The 18150-nt window shown below is 41.1% G+C and overlaps 3 protein-coding genes across 5 annotated transcripts; 1 reads left to right on the top strand and 2 right to left on the bottom strand.

Annotated features, from left to right (window-relative positions):
- Positions 1-155: 155 nt before the first annotated feature.
- mdh2 (malate dehydrogenase 2, NAD (mitochondrial)) lies at positions 156-1403 on the bottom strand. The gene has a single exon (XM_080896654.1). The coding sequence runs from the start codon at positions 1276-1278 to the stop codon at positions 265-267; it is 1014 nt and encodes a 337-aa protein (XP_080752780.1). The 5' UTR covers positions 1279-1403; the 3' UTR covers positions 156-264.
- A 34-nt stretch (positions 1404-1437) lies between these two features.
- On the top strand, positions 1438-5008 carry LOC308405875 (E3 ubiquitin-protein ligase rnf146-like). 2 transcript variants are annotated; one of them, XM_080896652.1, is made up of 3 exons: positions 1438-1591; positions 2246-2304; positions 2667-5008. In XM_080896652.1, the coding sequence occupies exon 3, from the start codon at positions 2676-2678 to the stop codon at positions 3834-3836; it is 1161 nt and encodes a 386-aa protein (XP_080752778.1). In that variant the 5' UTR covers positions 1438-1591; positions 2246-2304; positions 2667-2675; the 3' UTR covers positions 3837-5008. The 2 variants fall into 2 exon arrangements, with proteins under 2 accessions (XP_080752778.1, XP_080752779.1); XM_080896653.1 differs by having other exon boundaries at positions 1448-1586.
- Positions 5009-6360: 1352 nt separating this feature from the next.
- Positions 6361-11513, bottom strand: echdc1 (enoyl CoA hydratase domain containing 1). 2 transcript variants are annotated; one of them, XM_080896656.1, is made up of 7 exons: positions 11474-11513; positions 10235-10306; positions 9137-9312; positions 8877-9019; positions 8719-8771; positions 8502-8582; positions 6361-7040 (listed from the first exon to the last, which is right to left on the bottom strand). In XM_080896656.1, the coding sequence occupies exons 2-7, from the start codon at positions 10297-10299 to the stop codon at positions 6623-6625; spliced, it is 936 nt and encodes a 311-aa protein (XP_080752782.1). In that variant the 5' UTR covers positions 10300-10306; positions 11474-11513; the 3' UTR covers positions 6361-6622. The 2 variants fall into 2 exon arrangements, with proteins under 2 accessions (XP_080752782.1, XP_080752783.1); XM_080896657.1 differs by lacking the exon at positions 8502-8582.
- Between the last annotated feature and the right edge of the window lie 6637 nt (positions 11514-18150).

Below are 18150 nucleotides of genomic sequence, written 5' to 3'. Positions count from 1 at the left end.
AATATATGAAATTCTGATTTAAATGTACTTTACAACATTACAGTATGTACACAAATCTTAAGTGCAAGATAAAGCAATGTTTGAGAAGAGAACATTAATTATACATGACAAATACAACCAAGTTCAAAAGGATGGTATCTGAATCAAGATGAGTCTAAATCAAAAACGACAGAGGAGACACTGACAGATGGAAATTTAGCCAGATGCCTTTAAATAGACTGAACAAATTCTCAATCACAGCTGTTTTTTAAGGGGGTCAACTGTTCACTTCAGGTTGGCGACAAAATCCTCGCCCTTCTTGATAGAGGCCTTCAGCTCACCGATGGCGTCAGCAACCAGCTTCTCCTCAAAGGCGGACAACTTGCCGAGGCCAAGGTTCTTCTCGATGCCGTTCTTCCCCAGAAGGATAGGTGTGGAGAAGTACTTGCACTCTGTCTCCTCAGACCTGACAAAGGAACACTCCACCACTCCCTCTTTTCCATTCATGGCGTCCAGGACGGAGAAGGTGAAGCGGGCGCCAGCATAGGCCATCGAGAGGGTTGCAGATCCAGCTCCAGCCTTGGCCTTGACCACCTCTGTGCCGGCCTCCTGGATCCTTTCAGTCAGGGCGGAGAGCTGGTCAGCAGGGAACTCCACTTTAGGCGTGCACTGGGAAATGAGAGGAATGATGGTCTTCCCAGCATGGCCTCCAATCACCGGCACATTAACACGAGCAGGATCCAGGCCCTTGAGCTCTGCAACAAAGGTGTTAGCTCTTACAATGTCCAAGGTTGTGACACCAAACACTTTGTTTGGGTTGTACACTCCATGCTTTTTCATGATCTCTGATGTAATCGGGATGGTGGAGTTGACGGGATTGGAGATAATGCAGATCAGAGCCTCAGGGCAAGTGCGGGCGCAGGCATCGGTCAAGGTGGCCACAATGCTGGCGTTGGTGTTGAAAAGGTCATCGCGGGTCATGCCTGGTTTTCTGGGCACGCCGGCTGGAATTACCACAACGTCGCAACCCTGCAGCGCAGCGCCGAGCTGGTCGGGGCCTATGTGGCCGGTCACCTTGGCCCTCGTCTCGATGTGGCTGAGGTCTGCAGCCACTCCGGGTGTATGAGCGATATCATACAGGGAGAGGTGGCTCACCAGGGGGCTATTCTTGAGTAGCAGCGATAGCGGCTGGCCTATGCCGCCCGAAGCCCCGAGCACCGCCACCTTGGCGTTGTTCTGTGACGAGGTGGCCAAGCCCCGCACAAGGCTAACGGTAGGTCTCACAGCACGGGAAAACATCTTCTTGAATGTTGATTCAGCTACTGAAATGAGTGAAAATTGAAACGCCTTCGGAGCCCCTCTCTTCCGTGACACCAACGTCCTCTAGCCACGAGCAAACCGGAAGACTACCGAGTTGTCATGCGTCGAAGATAATGGTCGCGCGATTTTACGTCTGATTTGCGTCAGTTCGTACGGCTGCGTCGTCGTCTTTGTCTCAGCTTCTTTTTCGTAGGAAAACAAAGCCAGTGAACAGCAGAAGTGGGCAAATTAGAATTGGACATTAGTACCATCAAAAGAATTGTAACGAAAACCAGCTCAACACAGCGGTACGGTACGTGTACGGTCGTTGCGGTGTTTGTGTCGTGAGAAAAACACGTCTTCTGACTCTTTATGTCGCCCCTGCTAAAGTAAGCTAGCGCCATCAAATGAACGCCGTCTATTTGCTGGAGTCACAATGCTGCCGTCAGATTAGCCAGGGCTAGCTAACTACAACAGGTTTCATTGTTATGGAAGCTTTGTCAGTCGAGAAAAGCCTCTGTGTCGTTATTGTTCGACTCGTTTTACAAGTAAAACGGTACTGTTTGACCAGCTGCTGGGTAATCAGCCAGACAAGTTTTTATATATACTATTAATAGTTATTGTGAGTATTATAACCATCACATCGTTAGCCGTTAAATTTAATTAAATAATGTGCTTGTCACTAGCCCTGCTTTAACGATAGAAGGTTTAAGTCACAAAGCACAGTTCACTGATTGTTGTGAGGTAACTGAGCAGCCTTTTGTATCACACACAGTAACCTCTTAGGTTTCACTTATAACTAGTGAATTAATCCCAACCTGTAAGTAATCGGTTTTAACGCCAGAGCTGAAGGGTTTGATTGGGAGGAAATGTATGCATATAAGAAATGGCTTGTTATTGTACCGAACAGTTGTATGTATTTTAAGATGAAACACATTTTCACTCACTTCTCTTTTCGTTTTGACAGTGGCAAGTTTCAAGGTCGAACAGCTCTCCTGATGATACATCAGCACTAAGCTCATTCCAGTAAGTCCAAAATGGATAGTGTATTTGAATTTTGTGATGGTACCAGTGTGCCTTTAGACAACATTAAAAGCTGGTTTTATTTAGCCTTTTATTTGTTTGCTAATTTGTGACAGTAACATTGTGTTAAGTGAAGTCATGACAGCAATAAAAATAAAAGAAAAATCAGCTGCATAGTGTCCATTTCATTGAAAGATATATTCATTTACCTAGGCATGATAGCCACAGAATAATATCTCCAGTAATATTAATAATTTCACACAATATACATCTGTATTGAAATTAACACTACTAATAAACAAATGGGTAGAACACATTCATTGTAACATTTTCCTTTATGATATTTCTTGTGGGTTTTTTTTCAGTACTTCCTCATGATGGCTAGTTGTGGAGAGGTAGACCACTCTGTTAGCTCACTCCCATCCAGCAAGAAAGGCAGCAACAGTGGTGGTGGAAGTGGGAACAGTGCAGAATCATCGTGCTCTGGCTCCAGCAACTCATCCCCAGCTCTATCAGTTCCTGAGTGTGCCATCTGTCTGCAGAGCTGCGTCCACCCAGTCCAACTGCCATGCCATCACGTCTTCTGTTTCCTGTGTGTAAAGGGAGCATCTTGGCAGAGCAAACGATGTGCTCTCTGTAGACAAGAAGTACCTGATGACTTCCTGGAAAGGCCTACACTTCTCTCTCCAGAGGAGCTGAAAGCATCAGCAGGAGGTCGAGGTGGGGCAGCGAGTGATCACGCTTGGTATTATGAGGGGCGTAATGGTTGGTGGCAGTATGATGAGCGAACCAGCCGTGAGCTGGAGGACGCTTTCTCCAAGGGTAAGAAGACAGCCGAAATGCTCATTGCTGGTTTTTTGTATGTAGCTGACCTGGAGAACATGGTGCAGTATAGGCGTAATGAGCACGGTCGCAGACGTAAGATGAAAAGAGACGTTTTAGACATTCCCAAGAAGGGGGTGGCAGGACTGCGATTGGACACTGAGGGTGTTAGTGGGGCCGTGGGGGCTACAAGTAGAGAGAACTCTGCTGATGGGGCTGATACCACACTAACAAATATACAGCAACAGGTTACAGGTATCTCTTCTACTGTATCAGCCCCTTCAGCTCCTGCCAGACCTCCCACTTCCCTCGGTGGTCAGCCAGGCCCCAGTACTAGCCCCCCTCTGGAGGATGCTCTCTCCCAGCTGCAAATCAGCCCCAGGCCCACACCTTCTCATGAGCGGTCTGAGGCTGGGGAAGGAGAGGAAGATGAGGAGGAGGAGGCCTCACCTTCCAGGTCCTCTGACCCTCACACCTCTGTAGATGAGTCTGGCTCTGGAGATTGGAGTGATGATGAGGATGAGGAGGATGAAGAAGAGAACGGGGGAGATGGAGAGCGTGTGGAGCCGCGGGAGGGTAGGCCAAGGAGACAAAGACTGAATCCAGAGAACAGAGCCCCTCCTCATTCAGAGTCTGCCTCCCCGTCTCCCTCATCCAGTAGCAGTGGAAGGTCCAGAATGCCTGATGGCCAGTGTACAGTGACTGAGGTGTGAAGCGATCATTAATATATTATCACCAAATGGCTGTGTTCCTCATTAATTTGTTCCTCGCTTTATGCTGTCGTTCACTTGGTCACAGATCAAATGGGGGTGGAATACTTTCTGCAGGAGAAATGATGCACTACACATCCAGTAATAAACAGAACCACGTTTTCCTCTATTTGTATGCCCCATTCTGGGAGCACAATGATCTGGAGGTATCTGCGTGATTCTAACAGTCTCATCACAAAAATACAGAGTCAGCAGAAGTTTGTTTTCATGTTCTGGAACTGAGTGTTCTCATTCTGAGAGAGAGAAGGTACAGCTTGGTAAACAGATGAATACACAGCGTTTTCTGTTCAGCACATCATTTGAGGGAGGTGCAACAGAGTTGGCTGTAATCAGTCTGTGCACTACTGGCTGCAGGTGTATAAAGTTTGCTTTTTTCAAATTGCAGGCAAGTGGAAGTTAAAAGTGACTTCGGCCAAACCTACCTACCTGTTTACATTTATTAGCTAACACCCAGAGGGGGGGCAGAGTGTTAGCCTCAGTCAGATTTGTGACTTCCAGTGAAAGAAGGCATAATGGGATTTTGGAACTCAGCCATTATGAACGGCTGCATTCTGGTCATCTGCACTTAACTCTCTCAGCTAACATAGCACGCAGAAATGAGCTCATTAGAGCTCAAGTCATCTGCCTACTCGTGCAGAGAATTTAACCCTTAATACCTTATTCCTAGCCTCCACCTTACTTCAACAGTCTCCTTCACATTTAACTAATTATGAAGCATTTTCTTAAAGTTTTAATTTAACTGAACTTTTTCGAAGTGTCTTTCATTTCAGAGCTAATTGTGGTTTGAAAAGAAAGAATATAGTTTGTTCATGATGAAGAACGGAAACATTTTCAACACGATGCTCTTAAACTGTATGGGATTGTAAATTTGACACTTAATGATTAGCAACCTAGAATATCTGGAAACCTGAGGTTATCTGGCTATATGCCAAGATTTTGTGTTTGATTTCGCCTGCAGTTTTATGACAACTAAGATGTTTTAATGAATGTGTAAAACTTTTCCCAGCTTTGAAGAATTGGCATTTTACTGTGGAGTAGCAGCATTGTGCCTTTAAAGCTGCTGATGCCTCTGAAGCTTCCATGTTAGTGTCCCAGATTAAAGTATTCTCAATAAATGTGTATTCTAATCTGTGCGTGTTTGAAGAGAGAGTTACTTAAACACTACTGGTTGGCAGGATGTGGAGAATTGATGTTTTCAGTTTGAGTAAATGTTTTAATTTTGTGTTTGTGCATTTCTTATGGTTGTAAACCCTCTTATATATTATGTCTGGGGGAGTAAGAGAACAAATCTATACCATTGCTATTGGTCATCCTGCAGAAGTTTCAAGTTGCATTGGTTTTCTATTTCTTACATGCCTCAGTCATCGGCTCAGTTTTAAACTTTCCATTTGGAAGAATAAATCATTGTGTAACCTTTTTTTTTTGCTTAGTAACCTTTTTGTTTGTTTTATGGTTCGTAATTTAAGAATAAAGTGTCATTTCAACATCCAGAAGTTATTTCGCTCTGTTTGGAGACTGTATTTTGTTGTTTTGGCGTCTCTGTGACAGTGCATAGTCTGGGAAAATATTTCCATCCTGATTTTAAAAGTAGCGCAATCAATTGGGACACTTTACGTAACATTTCATCCACCTTTTCTCTACACCAAGTATTTGGCTTCCCTTCACTCACATCCGTGGTGTTTGGTATTCTGACCACAGCAGACAGTAACACTCCAGCTGGTTGTCTTGCCAGGAAACATGACCTTTGGAAGGGGAACAGGGGATACAAGCTCAGCAAGCTCCAGGGACCTGTCTTTTTCCATTGCAGTCCTTGAACATTTGTACTTTTTACAGAGCCTTATTTGCTCTGCGGGTTACTGAAAAATGAACAACACACTGAGGGGGAGGGGGGGGTACAACTTATGATATTTACTATGATTGGCTGAAATGCTTAATTGGCCCAGCGCTTCAGAATTTTGAATGTTCCTAATGCAGAAGATGAGAGCTACTGCGCAAAGCAGCAATACCCACTCGGAAAACATTCCTACAGCCAAGGTTTTCCTAATAGGCCACAGCGACATGGACACTGAGGAAATCTGAAGAATCAGCTGATATAAACTACAAGTAAGATATAACCTACTGCAGTGTTTCTCTGTCCTACAGAAAGATGAGTCTTTCTCATGCTGATTATACCTCATTGTCTTGACTGCTTCAGTGTTAATCAGCCTGGAGTGATCTAATCATTTCCATAATTGCATAGTCAGAGGAGCTGGAGGATACAGACTTTATCTGCTGAATTGGCACTGAAAGGGTTTAGAAAACTAAATCCCTAACACAACAGGATCATACAGCATGTTCACTGTTACTATCAAGGACACCAGTGTAAACAAATCACAATAATTTCAGTCTCCACAGTGGGAATGATACTACATTTCTTATGACTTGACAGTGCACCACAGATGCTGTATTTTTAGCAAAGGGGCAGATGCATAATCCAGATTTGTATTTATTTACTTTACCTGGAAGTTCTGTATACAACATTAAAAAAGGAAGCTTCAGTGGGTGTTTTTGCTTCTTAACATCTAAACTTGTAGGCATAAAGTCAAAGAGATGCAACAAGAATCACAACCACAGCACTGTGCAATGACTCATCTCTCACTATCACTGCACTTGAACAGATGCACCTAGTAAAAGTACTCAATCAAAACAAATATATAACTTTAGTCCCCTAAAATTAGTTTCCACAAAAGTCATTTGTGTTTGGACTTGCTCGCCAGGGCCTCCAGGTTAGCCGGAGCGCCCCACACCGTCCCAAATATGTCCTTCTCAGTCCTCAGAGCTTCAGACAAAGGAAGCTCTCTGCCTGACAGCACCACCTTCTTCACAGCTTGGATCACTGGGGCAGGTCCCTTTGTGTAGCGACTGAGCCAGTTTTCAGCCTGCTGCAGGAGAGGGGCAGCACCTTCTGTTTTCTGATGGCCTTCCAGGACTCCATCCACCAGTCCAATGTTTACGCCAAGCTCGGGATCCACTTTTACAGCCCCGCCAAGCAACTTCAGTGCGTTCTGGCTTCCAACCAAGTGGACAAGTCGGGCAGCACCGCCCCAGCCTGGGACCAGACCCATGTGTTTATGGACAAACTGGATCACGCTGCCTGCCTCCATTAATCTGCGAGAAAGGAATAACATACGCATGCTAGATTATTAGCTTTTGGATAGAGCTGGGCGATAGAACGATAACGATATGTATCGCGATATAACTTTTACTCGATAGAGAAATTAAGCTATCGCGATAGACCTCGCCGCTCGTGTTCTCTTAAAAAAAAAAAAAAAAAAAGGTCAGCCGATCCAAATTCAGTAGCGCAGAGCCGAACCAATCACAGCCGCAGCGTCACGTCGCGTGACTTGTTACGTACAGCACAAGTGCCAAGCCGCACGTGTGTTTGTTTGGGAAGCAGCCAGCGGGTAATGGAGCCAGCGCGTAATGGAGGAAATGAGTGTGCCGACTAGAAAAATCAACCGAGCGTGACCGAAGAGAAAACAGATGATGGTTCCAACGCCGGAGAGATTGTCGAACGGAAGAGCCATAGAAGTTCCGTAGTGTGAAGGTATTTCGGCTATTTCAAGTCTGACAAAAACAGAGTAGCGTGCACTGTAAATGTGCCGAAAGCAAGTCACACTGTGCGCCACGTTATTGTTTCGGTGAAATGAATTTCTACAATACTGTTACTGTTCATTCTACTCTCTGCAGTGTTTAAATGCTTACATATACACACAGTTACTGTCCCTCCACACATACGACTCTGTTCTGCTTCTATGCCCCAGCTTTGTTTACTTTTTCCCACCGAGGCTTCTAGACTTCTGATTGGCCAACATTTCTGCACGGTTAGGAATCTAGCGCCACCTGCTGCTTTGGCATGTTCATAGCAGCGTTTTCCTTCATTTCTGCCTTTATGTGTGGACGGGATTATTTTTTAAAACGAAAACGGAAAATCTCAGTTTTCAAAAATACCCGTGTACGTGTGGACGTAGCCTCAGTCTCTGACTGGAAGCGCTAATTCGTCATTCGGCTTTTGTCAGACTAAAGTAACTGTTAAAACTGTTTGAAAAGCTAAGCTATACAACAAGGAGAGATTGAGAATTTCCTTTTAGTTCTCAGTTTATTTGATATTGACAAAGGTTAGTCAGTTTTGTCTGTTCTTCTGTAAAACAAACTAAGATTTATTTTTAGAATTAATATTTTGTTTCTAAGTGGAATTGACAATTTAGTCTGTTTCGTTTGTTCTATTTTGAAACTTAAACGCTTTAGCGGCTGCCTTTTGTGTAGTTTGCAATATTTGCCTTTATTTATCTGAAAAAGTCTCATGTTCCTTAAGTACATCTACCCTGTTGAACTTATTATGGGAAATAAATATTTAAATAAAAACAAGCTGCTGATTATTTCACATTTTACTTGTGAGCAACGGCACATTTAAATCTTACAAATATAGTTATTTGGCTTATATCGTGATAGATATCGTTATCGCCTGAAATGAAAAAAACATATCGTGATATGAAAAAATCTCATATCGCCCAGCTCTACTTTTGGATAAAATGCTGTTATGTAACGGAAACTTCTCAGGAGCGTTACCTGAAATCGCAGGCAGTCGTGAGTTCTGCACCGCCTCCCAATGCTCTCCCTTCCACCAGAGCAACAGAGATCAGGGGGAGCCTACACTAAGAAAATGCTCCTGTAAGCATACTGTGGTGCACATTATATAAAAACTAAACTAAGACCCCTTTAAGCGCATAAAGGTAACGGTTGTAGTTTGCAAAAAAGCACTAGAGAGGAAAACTAGAGTCCTTACCTGAGCAGCCTCGTAAGAGCATTCTGCATGAACATACACATCTTCATCCCATCCTATGAGACAAGAAAAGCATCATTTAGGCATCTTCAGTAAGAGGAATCCAGACAGTCACACCAAGATAGACATGAATGCAGTAAAGAATTTGTCCCCTTTGTTACCTGTTGGTTAGATATTGCTCGGACAGCGTTAAGGTCAGACCCAGAGCAGAACGTTTCAGCCGCACCCTGAACTATGAGGCCTTTGCCCTCTGGCCAGTTCTCCAGCTGGCTCACCCTTTCCTCCAGATCTATCATCATACTGCCTGCCAGCAGGGCAAAAAATAATCAAGGCAATAAACCAAAGTGCAATTTCACTTACAAATATTTATGGGAGGCTAATTTTTATCTGTCAGTCTGCGTCAAATGTAAAGTAACCTTACCAGAGAAAGCATTCATGCGAGATGGGTTGTTGATGGTCAGCACCGCAATGCCAGAGTCCTGTTTCAGCAGATCAATGGAGCCTCCATGAAAGGCCTGAAGCTTCTCTTTGATCTCATCCTGGTTGAAGCCGTGGATGCTGGAGTAAACACAGCTACTCCTCTGTCTCTGCAGCAGCCTTGGAGAAACACTCATGGATGAATAAATGCCTTTTTGTCTTTAAACTCCATTCTTATTTATATGTGCGTTAAAGTTAAATGACATGTTAGTCATGTTAAATGTACAAACCAATGGCATCAGAGTCATTCAAGGGTCTACACATGAAAGATCTCAGACTTTCTAATAATTTTAAACACAGTTACAGAATGTCTGCATACTATCAGTGCTTTTTAAATCACATCCTATTAAGTGTAAGGTGCAAGGCTAGTGTAAGTTTACCTACCTAAGAGCCTATTTCTTTAAAAGTCTACTTTTTAAAAAGATACTTCCAAGTACAAAAGCACAGAGCAGGCAGTAATATCCATTCATTAGCTATACTCTTATATCAAATCTTAATGAAAATATGGAAGGGTTTTAAGAAAGCGGTTATGCAGGACACACACTGCATAACACATGTGATCCATGGCCCAAATCTTTATTGACCATTTATTAGGACTTTAGCTGATAAGGTTTTATTAAATTGTACTGATATGACCAGAGAGTACTGCAGGTTAAATGAGCTTAATGATACTGATTGTTAAGATATCAATAACAGTCATTTAAAGAAAGCTTTTACAAAGCAGCCAAATAGATTCTTGTTGCTCAAAGGTCAAACTGCATGCTTACACTCACAAACAGAGGAAGAAGGAATGGTTTAAAAAAAAAAAAAAAAACAACTACAACCTCTGTTTAAATCAGCATGGGGGATGTATGTTACTAAGTGATGCAAATAAATGGTAAATATATAATCCAGTTTAGCTGAAATTGTGATGTTAGGATCAACATGAATTTCATCATTTTTAATACGTGAACAAGTAAAATGGATTTAACTTGGCATGGTTGACATTCTTTATTTGCTGTTGCCATTATAGCGATGAGCAATGATGTCTAGTCTCCATCACCTGGCCCAGGTTCTGCAGTGACTGCTGCACCTCAGGACCTGTTGCCTCAGCGCACAGAGGACCATCCTGCTGCTGCATGATGGCAGAGAAACACAGAGAGAAAATATTTGCATTTAGCTAGATTCAGTGAAATTGCCTCAGACTTGTGGCCAAACAATACGACACACCGTTAGGTACAATACTGATGGTATCATGATAAAATGATACTAGGATACTTTGCAAGATGATAATAAGCAACACATCACATTATCTGTGTGAGTGAAAGTGAATAAAAAGAGCCCTAAAGATTCACATAACAGGAGTTATATATTTATTCACCTTATTATGGCATCAATGCATATTATCAGTATTTAATATAATAATAAGCTTGATTTAATGATATGCTTTAATAATGTGTCTTCTTCACTTGCGGCTGGTTAACTGTAGTTCACTTTAATGCCACCATGAAGGATCATGAAGTAGAGACCTCTGTTAATTAAACTGGATAGAGTGCCATATTTTATTATCAATACCTTGCCTCTCCCCTAACTTAGACAGATCACTTTATATAGAATCATAGTGGGAATATGTAATGGACACTTCAGACTTTGAGCTTTCAGTTAATGCATTTCACAAATGTTTTTCATAAACTGAAAATAGGTAAATGTGTATGTGTATAAATTGCTGTAATTCTTAAACAGTTTATTCAAAATATTTGCAAAAGTCTTTGAATTAAAGCTAAAAATCTGCTTTTTAATAACATGTTGATTGCTTGATTTAAAACCCACTGTGTTTGTGTACAGAGACAAACCCACATAAACTGTCTTTCCACAACATATTGTGAAACAGGAACATTAAAATGTATTGTAGCATTTTTTTTTTTTTTTTAGCATTAAGATGAAATGGGCAAAAACAACCGGAGCTTTTGACATCTGTAACATGTCTGTAGTATTAACCAGCCCGGCATACAGTACATGTAGGAAAACATCTTTGAAACTACTGCAGTACGATACAAGAGTATCAACACAAAGAGTTAGTAAACAATTTATCAATAAAATTCCCAGACGAAGAATCAAACTTTGAAATCATTTTATACGGTTCTGTTTAGAGGTGAAGCATTTCACAGCTGGCAAATGAAATACACTGGGTTAGCAGTCCTTTTCTAGCTTTAATAACGAATGAAATATGTTCCGTAAAATTCGTTTATAAAATTTTACCATGTCGCTATTTCCATTATAAAACACTTAACACGAAACCAACCTTGCTTTATGACAGTCCGGTGGTGTCACTTTGAAATCTGCCCCCCTAGAAACTAGAACTCAGGAAACAAATACGATAGCCAGCGTGTGACTGTAGGTGTTTAAGTCCTCCACCAGGGGGCGGAGTAATACTCATGTTCCTTTCCTGCACTTTTGTTCATTTTTAAATAAAATAAATATATAAACAGATTTTATATTTTTTTAAAGAAACAATATATATATATATAATGCTGGTGCATAGACTGAACAATATTTAAAAAAAATTATAATTTATTGTTGAACTATAATGTTATCCATCATAGGCCTATGGACTGCACAAAGAGACCTGCTCTTTATCACATGTCTGTAAACACTGCACACTGAGACTCTGGCTTTTGCAGACATGCCCTTATTCAGTAGCACTGACACCAGCCCTTCAAAAAGCACCCAGGACTCATATTTCCATGTCGGCACAGGCATTTGGCATTCATAATAACATGACCTATGTAAAGTTGTCACTATTGTACAGTGGGTTTTCATGGTAAAACCCTATTATAACCGGTGATGATTTATAGTATAAAACATCTTTACTTGACACCAGTGAGCAGGTCATGGCAGTGGATTCTTTCTAATCTAGCACTATGTCAACATTTTGTCAAACAACCAAAACTGTATACACAAAGTAGGCATTGCAAAACATATGAAATAGGTGGCTGGAATAAGATCAAGATGAGGGTTAAGATTCCGCTCAGTTTCTCCTGAGCAGCAATACTATAATGGCAAAGGGGTCGATTTATTCGCATATATTTACATATTTATTTGGTTTTGAATGTATTTTGGTTCCCAGTGAATTTATGATATGTGCTTTGTCTAAGGAACTATTTGCTTCACAAAAAACATAAAACCTTTGTGAGCGATAGACAAAAATGTGTCTGAGATCACAGTACTGTCCAAGGATTACCTTTAAATACATCTTTAAGACAATTCATTACATTTTTTTCACAGCAACAGTCACAGCAACAATGAAAAAACTGAGGTTTGTAAAGATTTGCCCAGTCTTATCATCATTTGAAGGAGAAAGGAGAGAAGGTTGAGTAAGAGTTAGAAATCATGGGCTTGCAGAGAGTGAATAATCATAAATAAATAAGAATGAGAGGATAATTTACTGTAAATAGCAAGAGTTGGTGAAGGAAAAGGTGGAAAATATGTGCCAAAAACAGAAGGAGGCTGAGACACTTCCTGCCCCGTGGTCTGGCATGTGGTTAGTGGACACATAAATCCTTCCCTTCAATCCACACATCCTCTACCGCTATTCACAGCCCATAGCATCTCTGTGGAAAGAGCAGAGGAACCAAAAATACCCCCCTCATTTCGTTCGGATTGCTGAGGATTCCTTTTCACTTGACACAAAACGGTTATCTGAGAAGAACTTGTCAAAATATTGTTGCGTTCACATGCCTAGAACCACAGCTGATCAGATAGCAGTGGCCTTATTTAAAACTGTCATCGCATACTGTTTTACAGGACCGTTCAAAGGAAAATATTTTGCACATACAAGCGGCAGCTGTCTGGATCAAAGTGTAATTTCCCCTAAATGGTTTATTGTAGCCAGACACAGTCATAGTGCAAACGTAAAAAGGTCATCAACAAGGATACACTGCACTGTAACCAAGGCAGCAATAGAGTCAACTCTGTTTAAAAGTCCACCCCTCTCCAGTCTATTTAAAAGTGGGGAAGGAATTCAAATGTTGGTGGGACTCTTCCCAGGAAGGCATTCCAGACACGTTGACTCCCTTTCTTGCTCTGCATAGTGCATTAAGCTTGGTCAGCTAACCTGCAACCTGTCCATAAATATCACTGTGTGAAGTGCAGAACCTAAAGGACATCGTGGCTTTGTGCAGTTTGCATATGCATTGGTCTCTCTGTAGTGTGTGATAAACAAGCAGCCTGGTGTGGTATCTTCCATCTTTCAAACTGTGCTCATCTACTTTCAGTCACTGTCTGTTCAGCCCTTTTAGCCTGTTTTATTATCCATCTGGATATCAGTGATGCAGCCACGGACTGATAATGGAAGGCTGTCTGAAATTACAGCCTCACTAATGGGAGAAAGGCAGGGATGCATTTCTCACATCTGCCTATATGCATGCACAAATGCTGTTGCATGCCCTGTATGTCTGTGTGTGTTTCAGTGTGTGGCCGTGTGTTTACTGTATGTGGCCTTCAAACTGATGCATCAGTGTACTGATCAATATGCAGCTGTCTGGGGCTCCACAGGAAGTCGGGGAATGTGCCGCAGTCAGCATGGCTCTATACCAACACATCAAGATAAGGAAACACACACACAGGCACACATTCACACACACATACACACTCAGAGGACATTACATTGATTTAAGTACAATTCCTGGAAATCTGACCGACAATATCCTTAAAATATGTGTTTGTTTTTTGTCCACATATAGAGCACAATCCCCTTTAATAGGGGGTCCAATAGGGTGAGCAACATCTCAGCTACACTCAGAGATGAGATAAGAGCCTGTAAGGGTCTATTTCAGAGCACAAAGAATGGCAGGTTTGCAGGTGCCAGAGGTTCTCTGGGGCCCAGAGGTTTCCTGTGAGGAGTGCTTAGAGGTCTGTGGGGGTGGACGGCAGAGTGCCAGGAGACTCTGGTAAGGCTGTGGATACACTTCAGTGGAGGCAGCAACAGGGACGTGACCATTCAAGATGCAACTGAAACACTGGCAGACAAAAAGACACCTATTGTAATGTGTACCATGCACTTGAAACAACACATTATGAACCAATTTTTATGCAGACTACATTCTTTACAACTCACAAATTTCTCAATTAAGAAATACTGAGTTATTTTTTTCGGACATGCTTAATGTTCACAGTGTTCAATATGTGGCTGAAGTGCAGGCTTTCATCTTTATTTCAATGAGTTTTACAAAAATCTTGTAAAATTTTGGACAAACAACCTTTTTACTACTTGGATGAAAAAACTTTGCAGGCAAGGTGTGCCTGACGTCTAGAACAAATGCTGCATTTTCTCGCTCGAGTTGCTCTGCTAGTTCTTTACTGCAGCCACCTTCAGTTTCTGCTTGTTTGTGGTGCGTCTGTCTGCATTCAGTTTTGTATTTAATAATGGAAAAGCATGTGCTGTTGGGTTGATATCAAATTGACTTGGCCACTGAAGAATATCCAATTTCTTTGCCTTGAGAAAACCTTGGGTTGCTTTAAAGTATGCTTTGATTTTCCATTTACTAACTGAAGCTCTATCTGATTTTTGCAGCATTGGGCTGAATCTGAGCCGAGCGTATTACCATGTACACTTCACAATTGATCTTGCTACTTCTATCAGCAGTCAGAAGTAGTTTAACCTAGCTGTCTTATTTAACTGCAGTGGGTTTTCTGGGAGATAAGCACGCTGGTTTTAGGGTGGATTACTCTACAATTAATCGATTTACATGATGTAATTGATTTATATTTGTACTATAAGAAACAACTGTATTTTTCTTTTAAATAGATAAAAGCAAGCTTTGGATTTAGTGGAAAGAAGTCTATTATGGTTTAAGTTAAGTGGGTCATTTGTTGATAGATACTTATTTGGTTTCTTCTTTTGATGATGTGTATTGAATGATCATATGCCTTGTTTATTTGTGTGTATATTTTCTCTTTTACCAGAGAAGGGGGTTCAATGAGAATGGTATGGAAGAGGATTAGGACCACCAGAAAAAAGAGCGGGCTTTTTTTTTTCTTTTCCAGAATTCTGAGATTAAAGTCAGAATTCAGACTTTTTTTTCCCTCAGAATTCTGACTTTAATCTCAGAATTCTGACTGTTTTTTCTCAGAATTCTTTTTTCTCAAAATTCTGACTTTAATCTCAGAATTCTAACTTTAATCTCAGAACTGTAATCTCAGAATTCTGAGAGTAAAGTCACAATTCTGAGATTAAAGTCAGAATTCTGTGATTAAAGTCAGAATTCTGAGGGGAAAAAGTCAGAATTCTGACTTTAATCTCAGAATTCTGATTTTTTTTTTTTTCAGAATCCTGAGATTAAAGTCAGAATTCTGAGAGTAAGGTCAGAATTCCAACTTTTTTTCTCAGAATTCTGACTTTAATCACAGAATTCTCATTTTTTTTCTCAGAATTCTTTTTTTTTTTTAATTCTGACTTTAATCTCAAAATTCTGACTTTAACCTCAGAACTGTAATATCAGAATTTTGAGAAAAAGTCAGAATTCTGACTTTTTTCTCAGAATTCTGACTTTACTCTCAGAACCGTAATCTCAGAATTCTGACTTTAATCACAGAATTCTGAGAAAAGAAAAGTCAGAATTCTAAGGGGGCAAAAAGAATTCTGAGAAAAAAATCTGAATTCTGTGATCAAAGTCGGAATTCTGATATTAAAGTCAGAATTCTGAGAAAAAGAATTGTGAGGAAAAAAATCTGAATTCTGTGATTAAAGTCAGAATTCTGAGAAAAAAGTTTACTCTCAGAATTCTGACTTTCATCAATCATTAATAAACGCTTGTGACCTGGTTCCACTGGCTGCTATACCCATACAGAATAATGTTGCCTCCAGCAGGCTAAGTCTAATTGAGTGAAATCACTGGTTTGCACCTTGTTGTCAACAATTTGCAAGGGGATGTCTCTTTCTTGCAGACTTTGGCAGTGATGCACCTGCCTCCTCAAGACTTGGTTAGATGCTGTAAAGTTGTTTTTCTTATCCACTGAAATAATACTTTCTTTATGCACTTAAGTATTCTTCTTTGGTCTTCCAGGCCTCTTGCTGAGCTGGTCATTGCATTCCTTCTTTTTAACGATGCACCAAATTGAGTTTCTGCTATCTCTCTCATAGGTTTATTTGGCGTTTTCAGCCTAATTATAAACCTCTCACTCGCAGGTAGATCTCTTTAGATCTCATATTTAAAATTAAGTTAAAAGGTATAAACTACACTCATGTGACTTAACCTCAGATATTATGTCTACTTCATTTGTCAGTAAAAAAAAAAAAAAAACAAGGAAGCAGGCCTCACCTGGCCGTGAAACTGCTGGTCAGTATTAAAATTCTGATATTTATCTTTCTGATCTTTCACTAATGACATTACAAATAAAGGCTTGCTAAAGACAATTTTCCATTAACTATTACAAGAATAACCAGTAGTCTCTTATAGCTCATGTGTCAACACTTGGTGACGGTAATTTTAAGTGTTACCATTCTTTGCCTCCTTGATGAAATACAGATTGTTCTCTAAATTCTTTCCCTCAGTGTTATTTTAATCAGCAACAGGATAAAGAGCACTGGTTATATAATGGTTTTAGCATCTGGAAACCTCCAGATCTGACTACAGGATAGCACAAGTGTGCACTCTTGCCCAACCTTGACATAGTAAAACAGGTCAGACAGCCAATATGGTCCTAGACTGGGCAGGTCAGAAGAGAATGACAATATTTATATTTATATCAGCCCCTGGTAGGATTTCTGGCACCACAACATTGTCGCACCTGTTATTTCAGTCAGCCTAGAGTGCAAGGTTTCAGGGTGTGTGAGTGTGTGTGAAGTTGCATAACTAATGCATTCACCAAACAGAGCCTTGACATTCATAAATAGCATGGTACTTTTCATGTTTTTGTATTTAGGCAAGGAAAAAAATAAACACAAAAATGCATATTTACTCCATGTGATGGAAACATATTTACAGAAAGGAATGTGGGGAAAAACTGCAAAAAGAAAAGGTGGGAACAGAAGTGCTTACACATTGACATTATAGTGTCTAGTGTCAGACAGACAGTTCCACATGTCACGTTGCTCTGAACTCACAGGAAGAGATCACAGTGTTACCAAAGATCTTGGCCGGCAAGATTGAAGCAACTGGAGCCAGACAGTCGTTTGATTCTGGTGCTTCATTTCTGTGAGCTGAAACGTCGTGCACTGTGACTTGATTTCTCTCACATAAATATTTATGCGCAAAGTCTGACCAATGTCCAAAATGTACTAAATTATTGTTCATAGTGAAAGGATAAGGTTTGAAGACACATGCAGCCTGGGAATCAGGCATGGGTTGATTGCTGAGAAATAAATTACTCAATGTCTGCCCTCTCCTGTAGTTTGTGTTTTGACCTTATCTACCTATGATCTTCTTTTTTCTCTTCTTCTTACCCTCACCACCTGCCAGTCACAAATGCCCACCCTTTACTGCCTCTGGTTGTGTCAGACTCAGGGGAGGATGAAGAACAACCCCCTGTTAAAAGGGGGTTGTTCCTCCCCGCCATCATCATGAGTTTACTCACAGGGGATTTTGTGATTGTTGGGTTTTTCTCTCTAATATTGTGGAGTCTTTAATTTGCAACATATAGTGCCACAAGGCAACTGTTGTTATAAGTCATTGCTTATACATATTTCCACCCATTCGCTTCCGCTCATCCTTTTCAGGGTTGCGGGGGGCGCTGAAGCCTATCCCAGCTGTCATAGGGCGAGAGGCAGGGTACACCTTGGACAGGTTGCCAGTCTGTCGCAGGGCCAACACACAGGGACAGACAACCATTGGCATTCACATTCACTCGCACATTCACACCTATGGGCAATTTTGATTAACCAATTAACCTATCCCCCACAAGCTGCATGTCTTTGGACTGTGGGAGGAAACCGGAGTACCCGGGGAAAACCCACGCAAACACGGGGAGAACATGCAAACT

The sequence above is a fragment of the Rhamphochromis sp. 'chilingali' genome (assembly GCF_963969265.1).
Source record: "Rhamphochromis sp. 'chilingali' genome assembly, chromosome: 11".
Classification (NCBI taxonomy): Eukaryota; Metazoa; Chordata; class Actinopteri; order Cichliformes; family Cichlidae; genus Rhamphochromis; species Rhamphochromis sp. 'chilingali'.
Note: the sequence above shows the minus strand (reverse complement) of the source record. Positions and strands in the feature narration are given on the sequence as shown.

Excerpts from the sequence above, each read along its gene's own strand:
- mdh2 (XM_080896654.1), bottom strand. The coding sequence starts at position 1,278 with ATGTTTTCCCGTGCTGTGAGACCTACCGTTAGCCTTGTGCGGGGCTTG.
- echdc1 (XM_080896656.1), bottom strand. The coding sequence starts at position 10,299 with ATGGTCCTCTGTGCGCTGAGGCAACAGGTCCTGAGGTGCAGCAGTCAC. Across the intron at positions 9,020-9,136 it reads TCGCATGAATGCTTTCTCTG|GCAGTATGATGATAGATCTG; the intron begins GTAAGGTTACTT and ends CCCTGCTGGCAG. Across the intron at positions 8,583-8,718 it reads GCTCTTACGAGGCTGCTCAG|GCTCCCCCTGATCTCTGTTG; the intron begins GTAAGGACTCTA and ends TTCTTAGTGTAG.
- LOC308405875 (XM_080896652.1), top strand. The coding sequence starts at position 2,676 with ATGATGGCTAGTTGTGGAGAGGTAGACCACTCTGTTAGCTCACTCCCA.